Source organism: Enoplosus armatus, chromosome 22, assembly GCF_043641665.1.
Source record: "Enoplosus armatus isolate fEnoArm2 chromosome 22, fEnoArm2.hap1, whole genome shotgun sequence".
In the NCBI taxonomy this organism is placed as follows: Eukaryota; Metazoa; Chordata; class Actinopteri; order Centrarchiformes; family Enoplosidae; genus Enoplosus; species Enoplosus armatus.
The window spans coordinates 4,955,721-4,971,334 of NC_092201.1; the positions used below are offsets into that span (position 1 = coordinate 4,955,721).

Below are 15,614 nucleotides of genomic sequence, written 5' to 3' on the forward strand. Positions count from 1 at the left end.
GCCGCAGTCAGCTAAAACATCATTCATAAGAACCACTGGCTCTGTGAGGTCAGCTCCCACTGTCTCTCATACATATACATGTCCATAGGTACCTCGTTGAGGAGGAGGTCAGAGTGCAGGTTTAGCTTCAGGAGATGAAGGCCTTCAGTGTCTTGTTATTCTCATTTCCTCAGTTTAATGGATTTAAATTCTATTAAATCCCAAATTGTCTTCTGTATCAACCATATCTTTCTTCTGAATGATGATAATAAGGATTGTTATGCGCATTATGTTTATATTAGGTTGCAAGGTTGACCGTAGAGATCGGCCAGAACCTGGATATTATTGGCTGTAATTTTATTATTTTTATTCATTTATTGAAATTCTCTTTTCTTGTCTCTTTTTATTTTATTGAGACGATTATTGCCAATGGAGACTTTAAAGAATAATAATATGAAAAAGAAGTCAAAGTCTTACTATGATGAAATGCATGATTTGGATTTTCCTTTTGTTACTATAATGGACTCTAACATTAAGAATCTCCTCATCGCAAAAAAAAAAAAGTTGTGAAGACAAATAAACTGTTAGCAATATGGCATCTTAATTTTATTTTATGACTTTAAGGTATTTATTTTAATGCTCCTGAACACTGAACAGAGAGAATAGAAATAAAACATTTGCACTGTCTCTCTGGGTGTGCAATGGAAAGCAGAGCCGGAGGACTGATGTGATGATGATTTGGCCATGAAGAACAAAAAAGATGCGACCCATACAAGGGTAGGAATTTCTGCTTTTACACTTCATTAGTATAATAATACCTGGCAAAGAGAGACATTTAAATAATGTACGATGTATTTACACAATAATCCATCTCTTTTATCTTCTAGTCATACTAGTCTAGTCATACATCTTCTTTTATACATCATTGATATAAAAGCTGAAGCTGCCAGCAATTAGTCAACAATCATTAACAGCATATGTTTTAAAGGTGGAAATAATAATAAAATGTGAATATCACTGAGTGTACTCAAGAAATACATTAGATCTTGTGGCATGTGGTTTGCAAGAAGAACCTGTGAAAACGTGAGTGTCATTCCTGTCAACACTGGCCACCTACATGCAACATGAAGCGTTCCCCTTGAATGTTAACTTCCGGGTAACGACAAGGGAAACACTTCTGGCTCACAGAAAGGCCGAGAAAGCAGAAAGGCGGATCCCTCTCTGAACTTCTTTTGAGCCTACCGTTATTTCTGCCTGCCATTCATCGGCGGGTCCCAGTTACACGCCAAATCCCACTAAAATTGCTGTCTCGTTGTTGTGTTAAAACGACATTGTGTCCAGTCGAGTTCTGCGACCGCACTCGCCGCAAGAGTTTTCCAGCTCTAGCTAGCGTTAGCTAACTTTTAACGCACTAGCATTTAACTTGACAACTGCCCTGCTGCATAACAGCGAAGGAGCAACACCGAAGCAAATACAGGAAGATGGAAGATAAAGACAAAGAATTAATGTGGGCATTGAAGACCGGGGACATGGATGAGGTCCAAGCCAAACTGGTAACGGTAAGACAGCTTTGATTTGACTAGATTGTCAGTGAGTTGGCTGCAACAATTTGCTCGCTAGTGGCTGCTTAGCTAAGGTAACTAACTCCAGTTAGCTAGTAGAATTGCTAGCTAGCTAGCTAGCTAACGGTAGCTGGAGTTGGGTAATGTTAAATTAGGCAATCTACCACGGGTAAGCTATCAGGGCTTGCTGGATTCGTAACGATATCCGTATTTTATGGAGCTTTAATCTAGCTTGAATTAATTTCGAAACATTTCAAGGCTGTCGTAACACGATTTAGTATGGACTTCTGAACGTCAAGTTAGCATAGTTAGCGACATACAGTGCTACTCTTACCTGGGGAATGGGCAATGGGTCAGTGTTTTGCTAACCATCCCCGCCCCAGCCATAATAACGGTAGCCATAAACGTTGTACTTTAAACAGTTTGGTTTGAACGATGGCATGTGTTTAGTTCGGTCAGTAAACGCTATCGTTGCCACTTTCATCAGAAAGCAACCTGTTGGTAAGCTAACCAACAACTGCATCAGCTGGTACACATTGTCGATAGCCTGCTACCTGACAGCAACCGTTGTGTCCATTGTAACGCCAGCAGCAGCAAGGACACATGCGTTATTGGACAGTGTTTATTGTTGTCGGCACAATAACGTCCTGTTCTTGTGTTGAGAGATAAGTTTAGCTAATTGTTAGCGAGCTAACCACCACACGGGCCCGGGCTACGGTAGTGTCTAGCTAACGTTGGTGGGCGGGGGGTCTCAGCTGTAGCCAAGGAGATGGAGGCCCGGCTACAGCAAAGCCGGCGGCACCCTCCACAGAAGCCAGCATAATCTTTATGGAAGAGACTGAGAGAAACGTCTTCGCCTGTTAGGCCACACAGATTTCACTGCAGAGCTTAAAGTGTCCCTTGCTTCTCTAGAAAAGATTAAATGCTTGTGTTCTCTGCTGGAGGAGCCCATTTTTGTCTTTGACATTAATATATTGTACATTGACTTGATATTGGCTTATACACTTACTCTGTCGTGTTCCACAAATTACTTTACTGTGTTATACTCATGCACTGTAGATGTTATATCTTAGGTCACTAAGGCAACACCTTGTCTTTCTAAATTAATCAAACTTCTATGTTATTTGCACTCATCTTTTAAAGTGTACACTCCAGTTTAAGTTTAAAGATACATGAAGACTATCCAAACCAAGATTATGTCAATTTGTAATCAGACTCCTGTTTGATGCCCAAAATCTGCCTATTGAATATCAGACACTTCCCCCACTGTAGGCTTTAGTCATTCTGATATTGACTGATTTCCACAGATGGTATGAAGTTTTACAACTACTCTTGCAGTATAATCAATTTATCCACTCTCCACATGTGTGCTCAGTGTGTCCCAACCACTCATATCATCATGACAATGAAGTCAAAGGTAGATTTTGAGGAGTGTCACTGTAAGTTCAAATGTTGTTGTTGGGGTCTTAGTTCACCTATTACACATGTATGTTTTTACAACTTGTAAATATCAGTAACAGCATGGTTGAAACTTAAGTGACATGAAAGCTAGATGTTGTTGAGAAAGATGTAAACGTAGCTTGATGCATAGACGCTTGGAAGGTTTGAATCTTATCTGACATACAAACCACCATACAAATAATGTCCTGATTATAGTTGCTGAATTTTGAGCAGAATTAGACTGTTGCATTCGGGAGTCTTCCGTTAACAGGGCTGAATTTTACATCCACAAAGAGTATATCCTCATTTCTGATGGTCCTATTGTAAGTCATAGCCATTTCATTATCTACACTGGGTCTGAGTATAAATAACTGCAGAGCTTTATCCCTTTTCTATAGTGAAAATAAAACTATTTCAATTTTACCAGCCGTTGGAGCTGTAGCCATTGAGGGTAACATTTAAACACTATTAGAAGAGGTCGAGGTTCGATATCCATCACTGCTAATGGATTCAGTGGGATTGAGTGTAAAATGAAGAATTCACTGTGTTGTACTTGACCTTCAGTGGAGTTTGTGATAAAGGTGACTGAGCGAGTGGCAATCAGAGGCAGGAAGTGGATTGTGATATTGTTGCTGAATTAGTTCAGAGACCTGTACAGGTTTGTGTGCAAATGATTATCACATTCATTCGACCACAGGGAAGAGGAAACAGAATAAGATGCAACAAATAACTTTTTGAACATAGAATTTGTAAAATATTTAAACCTAGTGTATTGTGCAAGTAGGAAACCTGCTTTTTTAAGGTTTGCATAATTAAAGTGGGCCTTTCTCACAGTATACACTTGTTTATAATAGGAAAAGTATAGGTATAATCAATAAATATAATGATGGCCCAGTTCCATTGAGGCGTCCAGTAGCCATGCCTATGGGCCAGCATCCACAATATCAGGACTCAAGAACTTGCACATGTTTCTGGATTGCAGCCATAATTAATGTGATGGCAGGGAAAGCACAGGTGTAGATGATATCAAGTCCAAATGTCTGTTGTGAAAAAGACGTATTGATACATGGCATTTGTATCATTAAACTATTATATAGGAATTAAGACTGGGAAAGGACCTTATTTGAGCTGTATCATTATATTATGATTAACAGAATTACAGGCGATACCTAATTGCAGGTCAATATAATAATAAAGATACACAGCATCTCCCAGTTGTGACATTTTCCTATTCCCTCCTTTGTTTTGCATATCAGCTTTAATATGTTTGGTCTGAGTTTCCTAATTACCAGATAACCTTGCTAACTCTGTCATCTCCAGATCAGGTGTTTTCATATGAGGGTCTTGTGTAAGAAGATATACCTCCTATGTTCCAGGGTGTATATTATGTTATGGAGGCCCATTTTCTGAGCTAATGAATGAATGAAAATGGCCCCACTTGCCTCCATCTTTGCTCAGACAATTAGTTAATCATATGCAGTTTTGAGAAAACTGGAACTGACAGCCACAATAGTGATTGGTATGTCTTCCATTAGGTATTGTCACTTAACGCCACCTGGCACATACTATGCTGTGTGTTGTTAGTGTGGTAAGGGAAGGGTGTTGAGTGTGTCTGTCTTTTCTCTTGGCCGCAGCGCTGACGGTCTGAGGTCTAACGGCACCACAGCAGGGAAGTGCGGGGGGAGAGGATGGTGCATGTTATTGTTTGTCTCTGAATTTCACTGTGAGCTTGTACCAACACTTAGAGTTTCCATTTCAAGTATGAGAGCTCCTCAGATCTCCCTTTATTACATATTGTTATTGCTTGTGACAGCACCGAGTTTATTTATTTATAGCCCTGTTAATGTGTTGTCTTTCTCTTTTTCCAGGCTGAAGACGTAAACAGGACCCTGAAAGGTGGCAGGAAGCCTCTGCACTACGCTGCAGACTTTGGTCAGACGGATGTGGTGACGTTCCTCATTTCTAAGGGAGCAGATATCAATGTAAGAGCCTTGACAACCAGCTTACCCTCACATTCTTTTTGCATAAATTTGCCTACTGTCTGGGTTCCAGTGACCACAAAAAGTTGTCATTCTTCTCCCCTTCTGCTATCTGCGTTTTACCGTTTTGAAAGGGCATCATGTCTGCATCCTGGGTTTAGCCCTGCCCAAGACAATTGTGATTGATTTAAAGAAACACAAACAAGCCAATTTACAAGAATGATAATAGGTTCAGGCAGACCTTTTTCCAGCTCTGGCACAGCGCTAAAACAAAGTGTGGAGATAGGTCCAACTATGCGAGGCTACAGTGCCTATGTCTACTTCCCTTCATCCTTTAAGCCTTTTGTTAAACTGCTCGATTTGGCATTAGCATTATCAGTTTGTTTGAAGTAAAGCAGTCAGGCTGTTAAAACCAGTTCATCATGCTGTTTCAACCGTTGTACATTGTCTCATTCAACAATTGTCTCGGCTTACAAGACTTCACATTTCACCTGATTGGCCCCCTGAGCCTCAACAGTCTCTTCAGGTGTTGTTGCAGTAAATTGATCCGTATCCACCAAAAGGGCACCTACCCATCCAACAGTATTGACATCTGCAATTTGGAAGGAGCTCTTTCGTAATGTACAGCTTTTTCTAAAGGTCTCGTGCCTGTTCAGGAACCAGTAGAATTGTATGTGCAAAGCAGCATGAATCTTTGACCTCCAGACACTTCTAGCCATGGCAGGAAGCAAAGCTTTGTGAAAAATGTAAAACCAACTTTGGAAAAACAATTTGCAGAACAATTTTACAAGTCTGTCTGTTGTTTGTAGAACAGTAGTGTTCTATAGAGAGTCTCTAGGGTGCTTCCTGATGCTCAAGGCACCTACATTAGCCAAGTGCATCTCACCCCTTGCCTAACATTGGACACAGCAAATCAACATCATAGCATCCACTGGTCTATCTTCACAAGGATTTAAAGGTGTACCAACACAGTCTTTTCTTTGCCCCCCAGGCCCAAATATAATTGTGCAATTCTCCATTTCTCTTGAAAACCAGCTCAGCTGCTGGAACATGGGGGATAAATATAGTGTTGAAGCGCAGTGTGCAGTCTTATAATTTCTGGAGTGACAAGGGAGAATTAAAACTTCTATATCACTGTTCTTTTTCTTATTTATTCTTGATTTAAAAAAAAAAAAAAAAAAAAAAGAGACGTGCTGTTGTGTAGGATTGCAACTGAGCCTGTTATCTGCTGATGTATCAGGCATTCCTCCAAAAATTCAGTCTCTCTCTCTTGTTTTTTTCTCCCACTCATGCCTTTCCCACCCGCTCCCCCTACAGGTTCCAGACAAACACGGGTTCACTCCTCTGCTCTCCGCCTGTTACGAGAATCACCTCTCCTGTGTCAAGGTCCTGCTAGAAAAGGTTGGTACTTTGAAGTTCCCTGGTGTCCTCCACCCGTCAGTGCATGGTGATGTGTCAGAGGCTCCATGTGAGCCATGAGCGCTGCTGAGGTAACTCATTGGACAAAAGGGCCTTTAACGCAGTCCTGTGGAGGCTGTGCTGGAATGTTCATAGAACATTACACAGTATTGCTGCTGTTCACTTGTTTTGTCTGTGTTTTTAAGCGGTTTCATTCATAGGTGAACAGGCCTTTGCTCCACCTATATTTCTGCCCCTCCTTCCATCCTTAAGCCTCTCTCAGTTGTTTAGCTCTGGAAATATTTTAAATACCACTTCAGTCAGATAGAAGCATGTGGGCATGTGCACACACACAGCCACAGCTGTGAGGAGGACAATACTGAGTCAGTCACAGCTGGCATAGGCTGTGGAAATGCAGCTGAGTAACGAGCATACTATAATGAATGTCCGATCCAACCAACTTCATCCAGCAGAAGAAAACAGATTTGTGCTGCTCCATCACAGTCAAATAGAAAGCCTCATTTGTCGGTGGAGGAGCCTTCTTTTAGAAAGTTGCCTTTTCTTCTTGCACATCTTACCTGAATGTTTGGCTCAGAAGTACATGCACGTCAGTCATATATTTATAAATGACATATCTTCTGCTCATCTAGGCTGGTGGAGTCTGTTTCACCGCTGCCCAAATGAGGCAGACTGCAGTGGAATTGATGCCCCTGTGGACAATGAATGTCACACAAATGGGGGCCACAATAGCTTCTTGTCTTTCAGTACCCCCTTCAGTTCTTTGTCTCTGGTACTGCTCTGTCATTTAACACTTCAACGTGTGTGTATAGCTGACAACTTCCTGATACGATATCTTTATTCTTTTTATACATTTTTAAGTAGAAGACAAGCAAGAGTGCAAGAGAACGTTAGCTTAGCAATGGGCATATAGGTGGCTCAAATGCTTCACAGTTGAAGTCTGCCGCAAGCCGATATGCGTATATGAGAAGGAGAGATAGATATTTGTGGGGCTGAGGGTGAGTTAGCAGCTGTCTGTTCCCAGCCAGGCTAAATGAGGCAGGGTAAATGAAAGCCCCTCTCCAGAGTTGTTTCATGGTGGCATCATCTTGGGGCATTCACAAGCTACGTCACACTAACGATTAGGGAAGTCTTTTTTTGCACTCTATACAATCACATATGCACTATTCAGGCCGACTTTTCAATCAGTTCAGTTCTAACTGCGCTTTGAAGCAGACGTTTGAAAAGAGGAAACAGTAATCTATGTATAGGAAACACTGGTGTTTGGTTAAAGAGACACTTGCGTGGTACTCCACCGCTTACTTATTCCTCTTGGCATCAGCTGTATTAATCTTCCATTTTCATCAACACAGCCACACGCCCCGGCCCTCGCATCAACAAGCCAGCAGAGTCTTGCAAGCATTCGGCCAGCAGCTGGCCGGCAGCTGGCTACTGCTGTCAGCTGGCCGTCAGTGCTGTTGGCTCAAAGATAAACAGAAAGAAGCAGCCAATGCCAACAGGAAGAAAATAGCAGTTTACAACTGAGTTAGTTCATTCCTATAAAAGTTGCTAGCATAACGTTGGGCAAGCATGTACCCAGTCAATGCAGAACTATTGTGTGGTTGTCAGTAGTTTTTTCTCTCATTAATCATGTTATTGTGAAAACAAGATGGCAGAATAATTTCTTGGTTGTCTGTTCAGCCTTTTCTTGGAGGTAGGTCTGCTGAACAGGAGAAAGTACACGCTGCCATTCAAGTTCAGATCCGAGCTGTTTGCTAGAAGATGCGTTCTGTGTCCGTAGGAGTTTTATTATTTCACATTGTCACATGTCATATAACAGTCACATAACAGTGCTGGGACTTGGGTTAAAACCAGCATACTGCCCTTTGTGAAAATAAATTAAGACTTTATTATTGACTATAGTCATTTTCCTTTATTTCCCCTGCTACCAGTCACGTATTCACAGCCGCAGTACATCCCCCTAAAAGCCAGGCGCTCTTCTACATCTGAAATAGGCCGCTACGCAAATACTACCTTTGCATTGGAATTGAAAGACACTTGGGTAAACCCTTTTTTCCCCAAAAAAGCCTTTGTCTATGGTATCATGAGATGATACAGGCAGCCACAGCTCATCTGAACAGGGATTATGGTGGAAGGCGAAGATATGAGCGAACCCACGGGTTTGCTCCTCTCATGGCTCCGTACTCATCTCCACTAAGCACCAACAAGGATTAACACCCAGATGCAGCCAAAAGGTCATCACTCACCACAGGGACCAGATCTCAATACGTCTACCCCTGGCAGCTCTGAAAACTCGGCATGTGTCTTAACATGAGATGAATAGATTGTCCCGCAGCCAGACCATTGACTGCTGCCGCATATCCACTCTGTCTGGCAGCACCACAGTCACCACATTGCAGTGGATAAAAGGAGCCCACTGAGAATACTGAATTGTGACTATTTGACTGTCAGACACTCTCATGTTGGTAGACAGAATGGCTTGGTTCCCTGGTGCATCATGGGAGCCGACCCTTTCCCCCTGACTGCGTGCTGTGCTGTTGTTGGCAATGAATTATGAAAGGCCACTTTAACCCCAATAGGTGACCCAGACGTAAGAACATGGCTGAGAGTGCTGACTACAGCCTGCAGAGGCTGGCCAGCTAATTTTAAGTCAACAATGAAATGGCACACAGGTATATACGCATAGATATACACACACATCCTTTTCTTCTATGAGGAACTGCATACATGACTATTGACTAGGAAGAAATGTTCCTATATTATTTTGTCAAGACAGTTCCTGTTGTTTGTCCCTCTGATTATTGTGTGTGTCCTTGATACAAAGTAGGGATTGGCCATTATTATTTTTCTCACAGCAGTCCACAAGTAAGAATTTTAAAAAAGTAAAACAGGCTAGTAGACGTCATCTTCCAATGGGCTTTGTGAACTTCATTGACTTAATTCAATTCTAAATTCTTGGGGATACACACTTTGAGCCTGTAAACACAAAAACTAGTGGCATAACAAATTGAATAAATGTTTGTTTTGCTTCTTGGGAGTATGCTTAAGCGAAGTCAGTGAAAGTGTTACAAATGATGAGTTAAATTCGATTTCAGGCCGAGGCAGTATAGAAGCAAACAAAAGCTATTTACACATTTTTGAGATATTTGAAAAACGTGCTTTAAAAACCTGAATACTGTGAAAGATAATGTGTCGCTACCTACACCATAGTGGCTAATAGACTAGTCGATTTTACATGTGTATCTCTAATAGATTGAGTTTCAATCGTTAGAAAATCAATCAGCAGTCTCTTAATCGTTTAAGTCATTTTTCTAGCAAAACGCCTCCAAATTCTGTGGTTCCAGCTTCTAAAGTATGAGTGTTTGCTGCTTTTCCTCGTCTTCACATTGTTGTAAACTGAGTTTGTTTGAGTTTTCTGTTGGTTGGACAAAATGAGACATTTGATGAAATCACCTCAGGCTCTGGGAAAATGTGTTTGGTGTTTTTCCATTGTTCAACAAAATGGTGGAAGCTGTTAATAACTAAAATTGGGATCCATACCATTTTATAGTCTTTCCCTTAATTCAGATGTCAGGGTTGAAACATGGTCATGTGAACTCCATTCAGCCTAAAATGACTCCCCTCCCCACATTCCAACACCTAGTTTGCTTGTTGGACTTTGTTTTTCGGCTCCTTAACCTATAACAAAAAGTATTTGTCTCAATCGGAGCCTAGCTGACACAGCTTGTTCCAGTACAGATATTGATCTTCCATATTTTCCCTGCTGAGTGTTATAACATTTGCCTTCTCACAGATCGGTAATGTTTGACTGCTGCCCAGCAGGTCAATAGTCTGGTGTAAGCATTGCATTTCAAATAAGTTTTGAGTGATGCTCTGGCCCAATATTTGAAGACTTGTGCATGGGAGACCTTTCAGTTCCATTCACTAGTGGCGTAATGAAAACTTAATGGACACTTTGGCAGGTCAGTGGCATTACGTTACAGACCCAGTGCTGCTTTGTATGGCTCCATAATCCAGGATGATGATGCATCTCAGTTTGACTGGAGACACCCTGGGAGTCTATTCTTATTCATTAGGCTGTGTCTCACTTGGCCTCTAGCTTCTCTTTGACTGGATAATGTTTGGACAGTGAGGTGTTCATGAGGGGTCATTATTCAAGTTGGGGAAAGCTCATTAATGTAAGTGGTGTCTGGAGTGTGCCACTGCCATTGGGGGTGGCATGGTGGAACAAGGAGGAGTATGGGCCAGGGCTATTATTGTAACTCTACCATAAATACCCATAGGGAGCATCAATCTGTGGCAGACCCACTACAATATTGTTTAGGGCAATATAGGTGTGTTGTGACTAGTAGGGAATGGTCATTATGAGGTTGTTCCACCTCCAAATATGGTGGTATACACAAGGCATATAATTGTGTTTGCCTGATAGACACCTTGTTTGTTCCCAGGTAAGTGCAGTATTGCTGGTGAAAGGGCCAGGGTCAAGGTGTAATGCTGTTCCTGCCATCTAAATGAGGCCTGTAGAGGCGGTTACTAGGTATGGTCTTGAACCAGCTACTAATGACTTCCCCAGAGCTGGAGCAACAAGAGAAGGGGGAAAGAAAGCTTCCTCTTATCTTCCCGTCCTCCCCTTCACCCTCTGAACTCATTACAGCGAAGAGCACATTGGTTGGTTACCAGGTACCTGGTTATGAATGTGTCAGCAGCTATTGGAAAAGTTTAAGTGAAATACTTTAATTATAGGGGCCATTGGAGCTTTATACTTTGTGTCAGCAATGTTATTTTACAGATGGATAAAACGGTTCATATGACAAAAATACAAAGTAGTACAGAGTAGAAAGATTCTGGTTTTCCCCCAGGAATCTGTCCAGTATCTGACAAGATGAATTACACTGAAGGAAGCTCTACAAAGTGTTATAGAGCTTTAGAGATGCTGGTAGTCAGATTTTGTTATGGAAAGGCCAGTCTAGCTGTTTCATCATTTCCAGTCTTTATGCTAAGCTAAGTTAGTCAGTGGCTGGCGGTAGCTTCATATTTAGCATACAAACATGAGATGAGAGTGGTATCAATCTTCTCATCTAACTCTTGGCAAGTAAGCCAATAAACGTATTTCCCAAAATGTCGAACTTTTGCTTCAAAAGTATCCGGTATGCACGTATGATCCTGTAAAATGTTGTCTTTTTTTGTTGAAACCACTGTTTTTGTTTGTGAAAAAAAACTACCACTAAGGGACTCTGACACCAGTCGCCATAGTTGAAATGTTAGGGCTCGAACAAAACTGGAATGTTGACAGGTGCACACTTCCAAGAAATGTGAAGCATGTTATGAATTGACAAAACCCTCTCTTACTTTGTCTTTCATCTCCTTACCAATTAGAGATGCAGATCTGACAGGTTACCCACTCAGCCCTGGTAAATCTCTTGCTCGGGATGCGCTCTGTTGCTCCTGTGGCATGGAATTTGCACCCAGACAACCATCCTCACACTGCCGGGCACTTGAACTGGGTCACATTGTTTTTGATGGTTTGCTTCTCCACGCAACAATGGACTCTCTCTGCCTTGGCTCTGTAAGCCCTCTGCTAAGAGGCTAAAGTTGGCAGGCCAAACAAAGGGACGTCTCTCCACTACATGCCCCTCCACTCTTCTGTTGCCCATTAAATCTGTTGTCACTACATGTGTATTCAACACATTGCCTGTCTCATTTTCTCTCTTTTTTTTTACATTTGTTTTTTAGTAATCCAGATGATTGCGTCCACTCCCATCCCTTTCACATTTATTCTGTTATCCCTCAGTGCTCAAATGGATTTGCGCCTCGGTGTCTTTGGCTTTGTTTTGTGTGTGCTGTCTGTATGAAGACAGGCTGACAGGCAAGGGCTTGGTGACTGAGTTAGAGGAAAATTAAAGTGACAGAAGTTTCACCATTAGTGTTTTGGTAACACACCAAGGTAGCTGGTCAGTAAGGGTCTGTGGTCTTAGGCAAGACATTTGTAGGAAGCATTATAGGCAAGGGGTAGCAAGCCAACAGTTCGCTGGCTTACATTGCAGCACCCACCACCGTCCTCTCAGTAGCACTGTTGGCTCTCACATCGTTTTCCATCCCAGGAACTTCGGGATGGGCCCAGAAACCATTTCAGGAACTCGGTATCATTACCTGTGCATTGACCAGGGTCTAAATGTAGTTAGTCCTCAACAAGGACTCAACTCTTCTGTCAAGCTGGGAACATTTAGTGATGATTGTCTAGGATTATGTCTAATTTCCCACCGGGGATCAATAAAGTATTTCTGATTCTGATTTATGGGAAATGGTGTTCATTAAAGGCACTGAACGTTTGAATGGATTGTTGCCACCACACAGACGGACACTCTGGAGTTGTCTTTCTTCACCTCTGCATGTCTAGTACTTCGCTTTATTTGGTTGCCAACGGGCGAAGGACGCTATATGTGGAAAAAAAGAGGCTATAGATTCAGGTCTCTGCTTCTCACCTCAACCCCTGACTCAATGAAGGGGAGTTGACATCACGCTGTGAGGAAGACTTGATGCACCTACTAAGCATATTTAATATTCATGTCCCCTCTCCTCCACAGGGAGCTGACAAAGACCGAAAAGGACCGGACGGGCTCAGTGCCTTTGAAGCTGCCGACAGCGAAGCCATGAAGGCTCTGCTCAAGTGAGACACCACAGTGTGGGAGGTGGCTGGACAGGTGGGTGAACGGACAGACAGATGGATGCAGTGGTCCCCTGACAGAAGATGGACTCGCCCCTTTTACCCTGATCAACCTCTGTCTTAACACTGCTTTTGTCTGTTTGTCAGAGGGTCATTTTGTCTGTCTGGTGATTTTCATTTACCTTGTTTTTTTTCCCCAAGTTTTTGGGATAGGATTTTCTCTTCTTTTGGCCTCTTGTTTGTAGCCATTTAACAGAAGGACTTGTCAATTATGTCTCCCTTAGGGACCAAACACTGGGGGAACGCTCTCGCACCTGGATCCTAGAACTCTGCTCAAACTAGACTCTGTAATGTAAAGGCAAAGCTTAGCACTTAAATACACATCTCTCATTTGGGGTTTTCTCTCTTTAAACTCTACAGAAATCAAATATTAATAGATCAATAGTGTGTTTAACATTTTTTACAAATTCAGTGTAAGTATTGTATGGCCAGGGCTTAATCTCATGAACAGTAATTGCACTGTACTTTACTAGATAGATTGAAAAGAAAGGTTGTAAAGTTGCCGTATATTAACCTTTCATTATGTGTGGCCTCTTCCTCTACCTTTTTGATTTGTTTTTTAATAGACCAAACAGTCCCTCCAATCCAATCTTCAAATTTAGGAAACGTTGGTTGAGAGAGGTCCAGAGGTCAGATTTTTCCTTTTCTACTTGGCATATCACTTACATATCAAATGGTGTTTTTGACAAATTTTACGTTGGAAATGCATAAAAAGATATTCTGTATTATTTGACCAATCACCATGCTGGCTAACTAGAAAGACTTGAATGTTGCAATTTTAAAAATCTGTTACTAAATCCCTTTTGAAGCCATGTTAACAGCACATAATAGAATAAGGAATTTTAGAAACGTGTTCATTTTGTCATCCATGGGGTGAGATTTCAGAGCGAAAATTCCCTTTTTGTTGCAGCTTCTCTGTGTATTTTGTAATTGATGGGCTCTGGGGGCTCTGAATGATGGGTAAATGGGGGTTAGAGTTGAAACTGGATGGTGGGGGCTGTTCGTATTCCCCTTGCCTTGGATTTGGTGAGAAGCCCTGCCTGTTTTGCTGCATGTCAAAATTGCCTCTGCTTTTACGCTATGAAATGGTCGCTGGTCCTCTCTTGGTTGCTTTCAAATGAATTACTACGATGTAATGGACAAAAAAGATGCTCTTGCTGACTTTGTTGTGACAAAAAGTCTGTAAAAACAGAAATAAAAATATCTATAAAAAGATTTCTGTCATCTGAACTTAATTTCTTTGAAAACTAACTAGGTTAGGTGTGAAAACACTGATAATATTGATGAGCATGAGAACTCCTAGTTTTTGAAATAATACATCTATTGAGAAATACTCAGCAGTTATTTGACAGCTGACTTGAGGAAAAAAAGCCTTAATTTACTTTCTACCTTGAATTAATGTTCCATTTATTGTATGAAGACACTGCCACTCCACTGTTTTCCAGCACCATTGAATCAGATAAATAACTGGTGTAATTTTCTCATGCAGTTTGACAAATGTTTCCATTGGTATTCGCCCTGGGCGATCTAATCAGTATTTGTGAACTAAGCAACTCTGTCCCAAACGTTAAAAAACTGCAGACTCTAATCTTTGTTGTCATACCAATCTACCGCCTCGAGCTGTTCCATTATGAATCACAGACTGACTTTGACTCCCACTAGGTTTGTCTGAATGTCTGGATTCAAATAAGCTCCATATTATAATGGGACAGTCAGTTGTAATACAGAAAATGCACCACTATCCACAGAAAATTATAGCAATCATACCAAGTGTTGTCACAGTCACTTTAATCAGTTAATTTTGTGTGACCACTGCATCACAAGTTAAACTCATGTCTCATGATAACAGAAGTGGAACCATTGTAATCGATTGCGTTGTCAAAAACGAGAGGTTGTTCAGAGCCATGCCAGGTCAGAATCCTTTTCACAACCAAGAGTTGGACGTCCATATTGTTGGACTTATTCCGAGAAGAACGACAGTATTGTAAGTTCAGTCCGATGTGGCCTTGTAGTTCACGCAAACAACATGATTTTTGGAGCTACTTCGCGATTATACCAATTCCTCCACCTCTATGGACACATCTAACGGACTATCAGATGCATTCAAGTACCCCTTTATCGTATCGCTTCTATCATAGGATGTAGGGTTGAATGCCAGAAATTGAGATCAAGGAATTTCCCAGGACTGTTGGCGTAGTGGGGACACAAAGATTTGATGTTTTCATCTTTTTTTCTATCCATTTCAACTTCTCTGCTTGCTTGCTAAATAGTTTTTACACACTCTCGATCTTAAGACTTGGTCATGAGGTTTTACTGCACAACTGACTCAGGTTGGTAGGAAATTGAGGCATGAGGATATATTTTATTTCATGTAAATCAGGATTTAGTTACTCCACATTTTTAGCTTTTTTTTGGCTTTAAAGTTTTGATCCAACGTAAGCGCGATATAGCATCAATGGCTACCGCACTGCATCAAAATGGAGTCCCATCACACACATTTCCCTGTAATTCATT

General features: G+C 41.4%; 1 protein-coding gene across 2 annotated transcripts; it reads left to right on the top strand.

Annotated features, from left to right (window-relative positions):
* Positions 1–1,160: 1,160 nt before the first annotated feature.
* On the top strand, positions 1,161–14,315 carry mtpn (myotrophin). Of its 2 annotated transcripts, XM_070928898.1 has the most exons (5): positions 1,161–1,538; positions 4,850–4,963; positions 6,278–6,361; positions 12,961–13,077; positions 13,325–14,315. In XM_070928898.1, exons 1-4 carry the CDS (start codon positions 1,461–1,463, stop codon positions 13,045–13,047), a joined length of 363 nt encoding a protein of 120 aa, XP_070784999.1. In that variant the 5' UTR covers positions 1,161–1,460; the 3' UTR covers positions 13,048–13,077; positions 13,325–14,315. The 2 variants fall into 2 exon arrangements, with proteins under 2 accessions (XP_070784999.1, XP_070784998.1); XM_070928897.1 differs by having other exon boundaries at positions 12,961–14,315.
* The last annotated feature ends 1,299 nt before the right edge of the window (positions 14,316–15,614 follow it).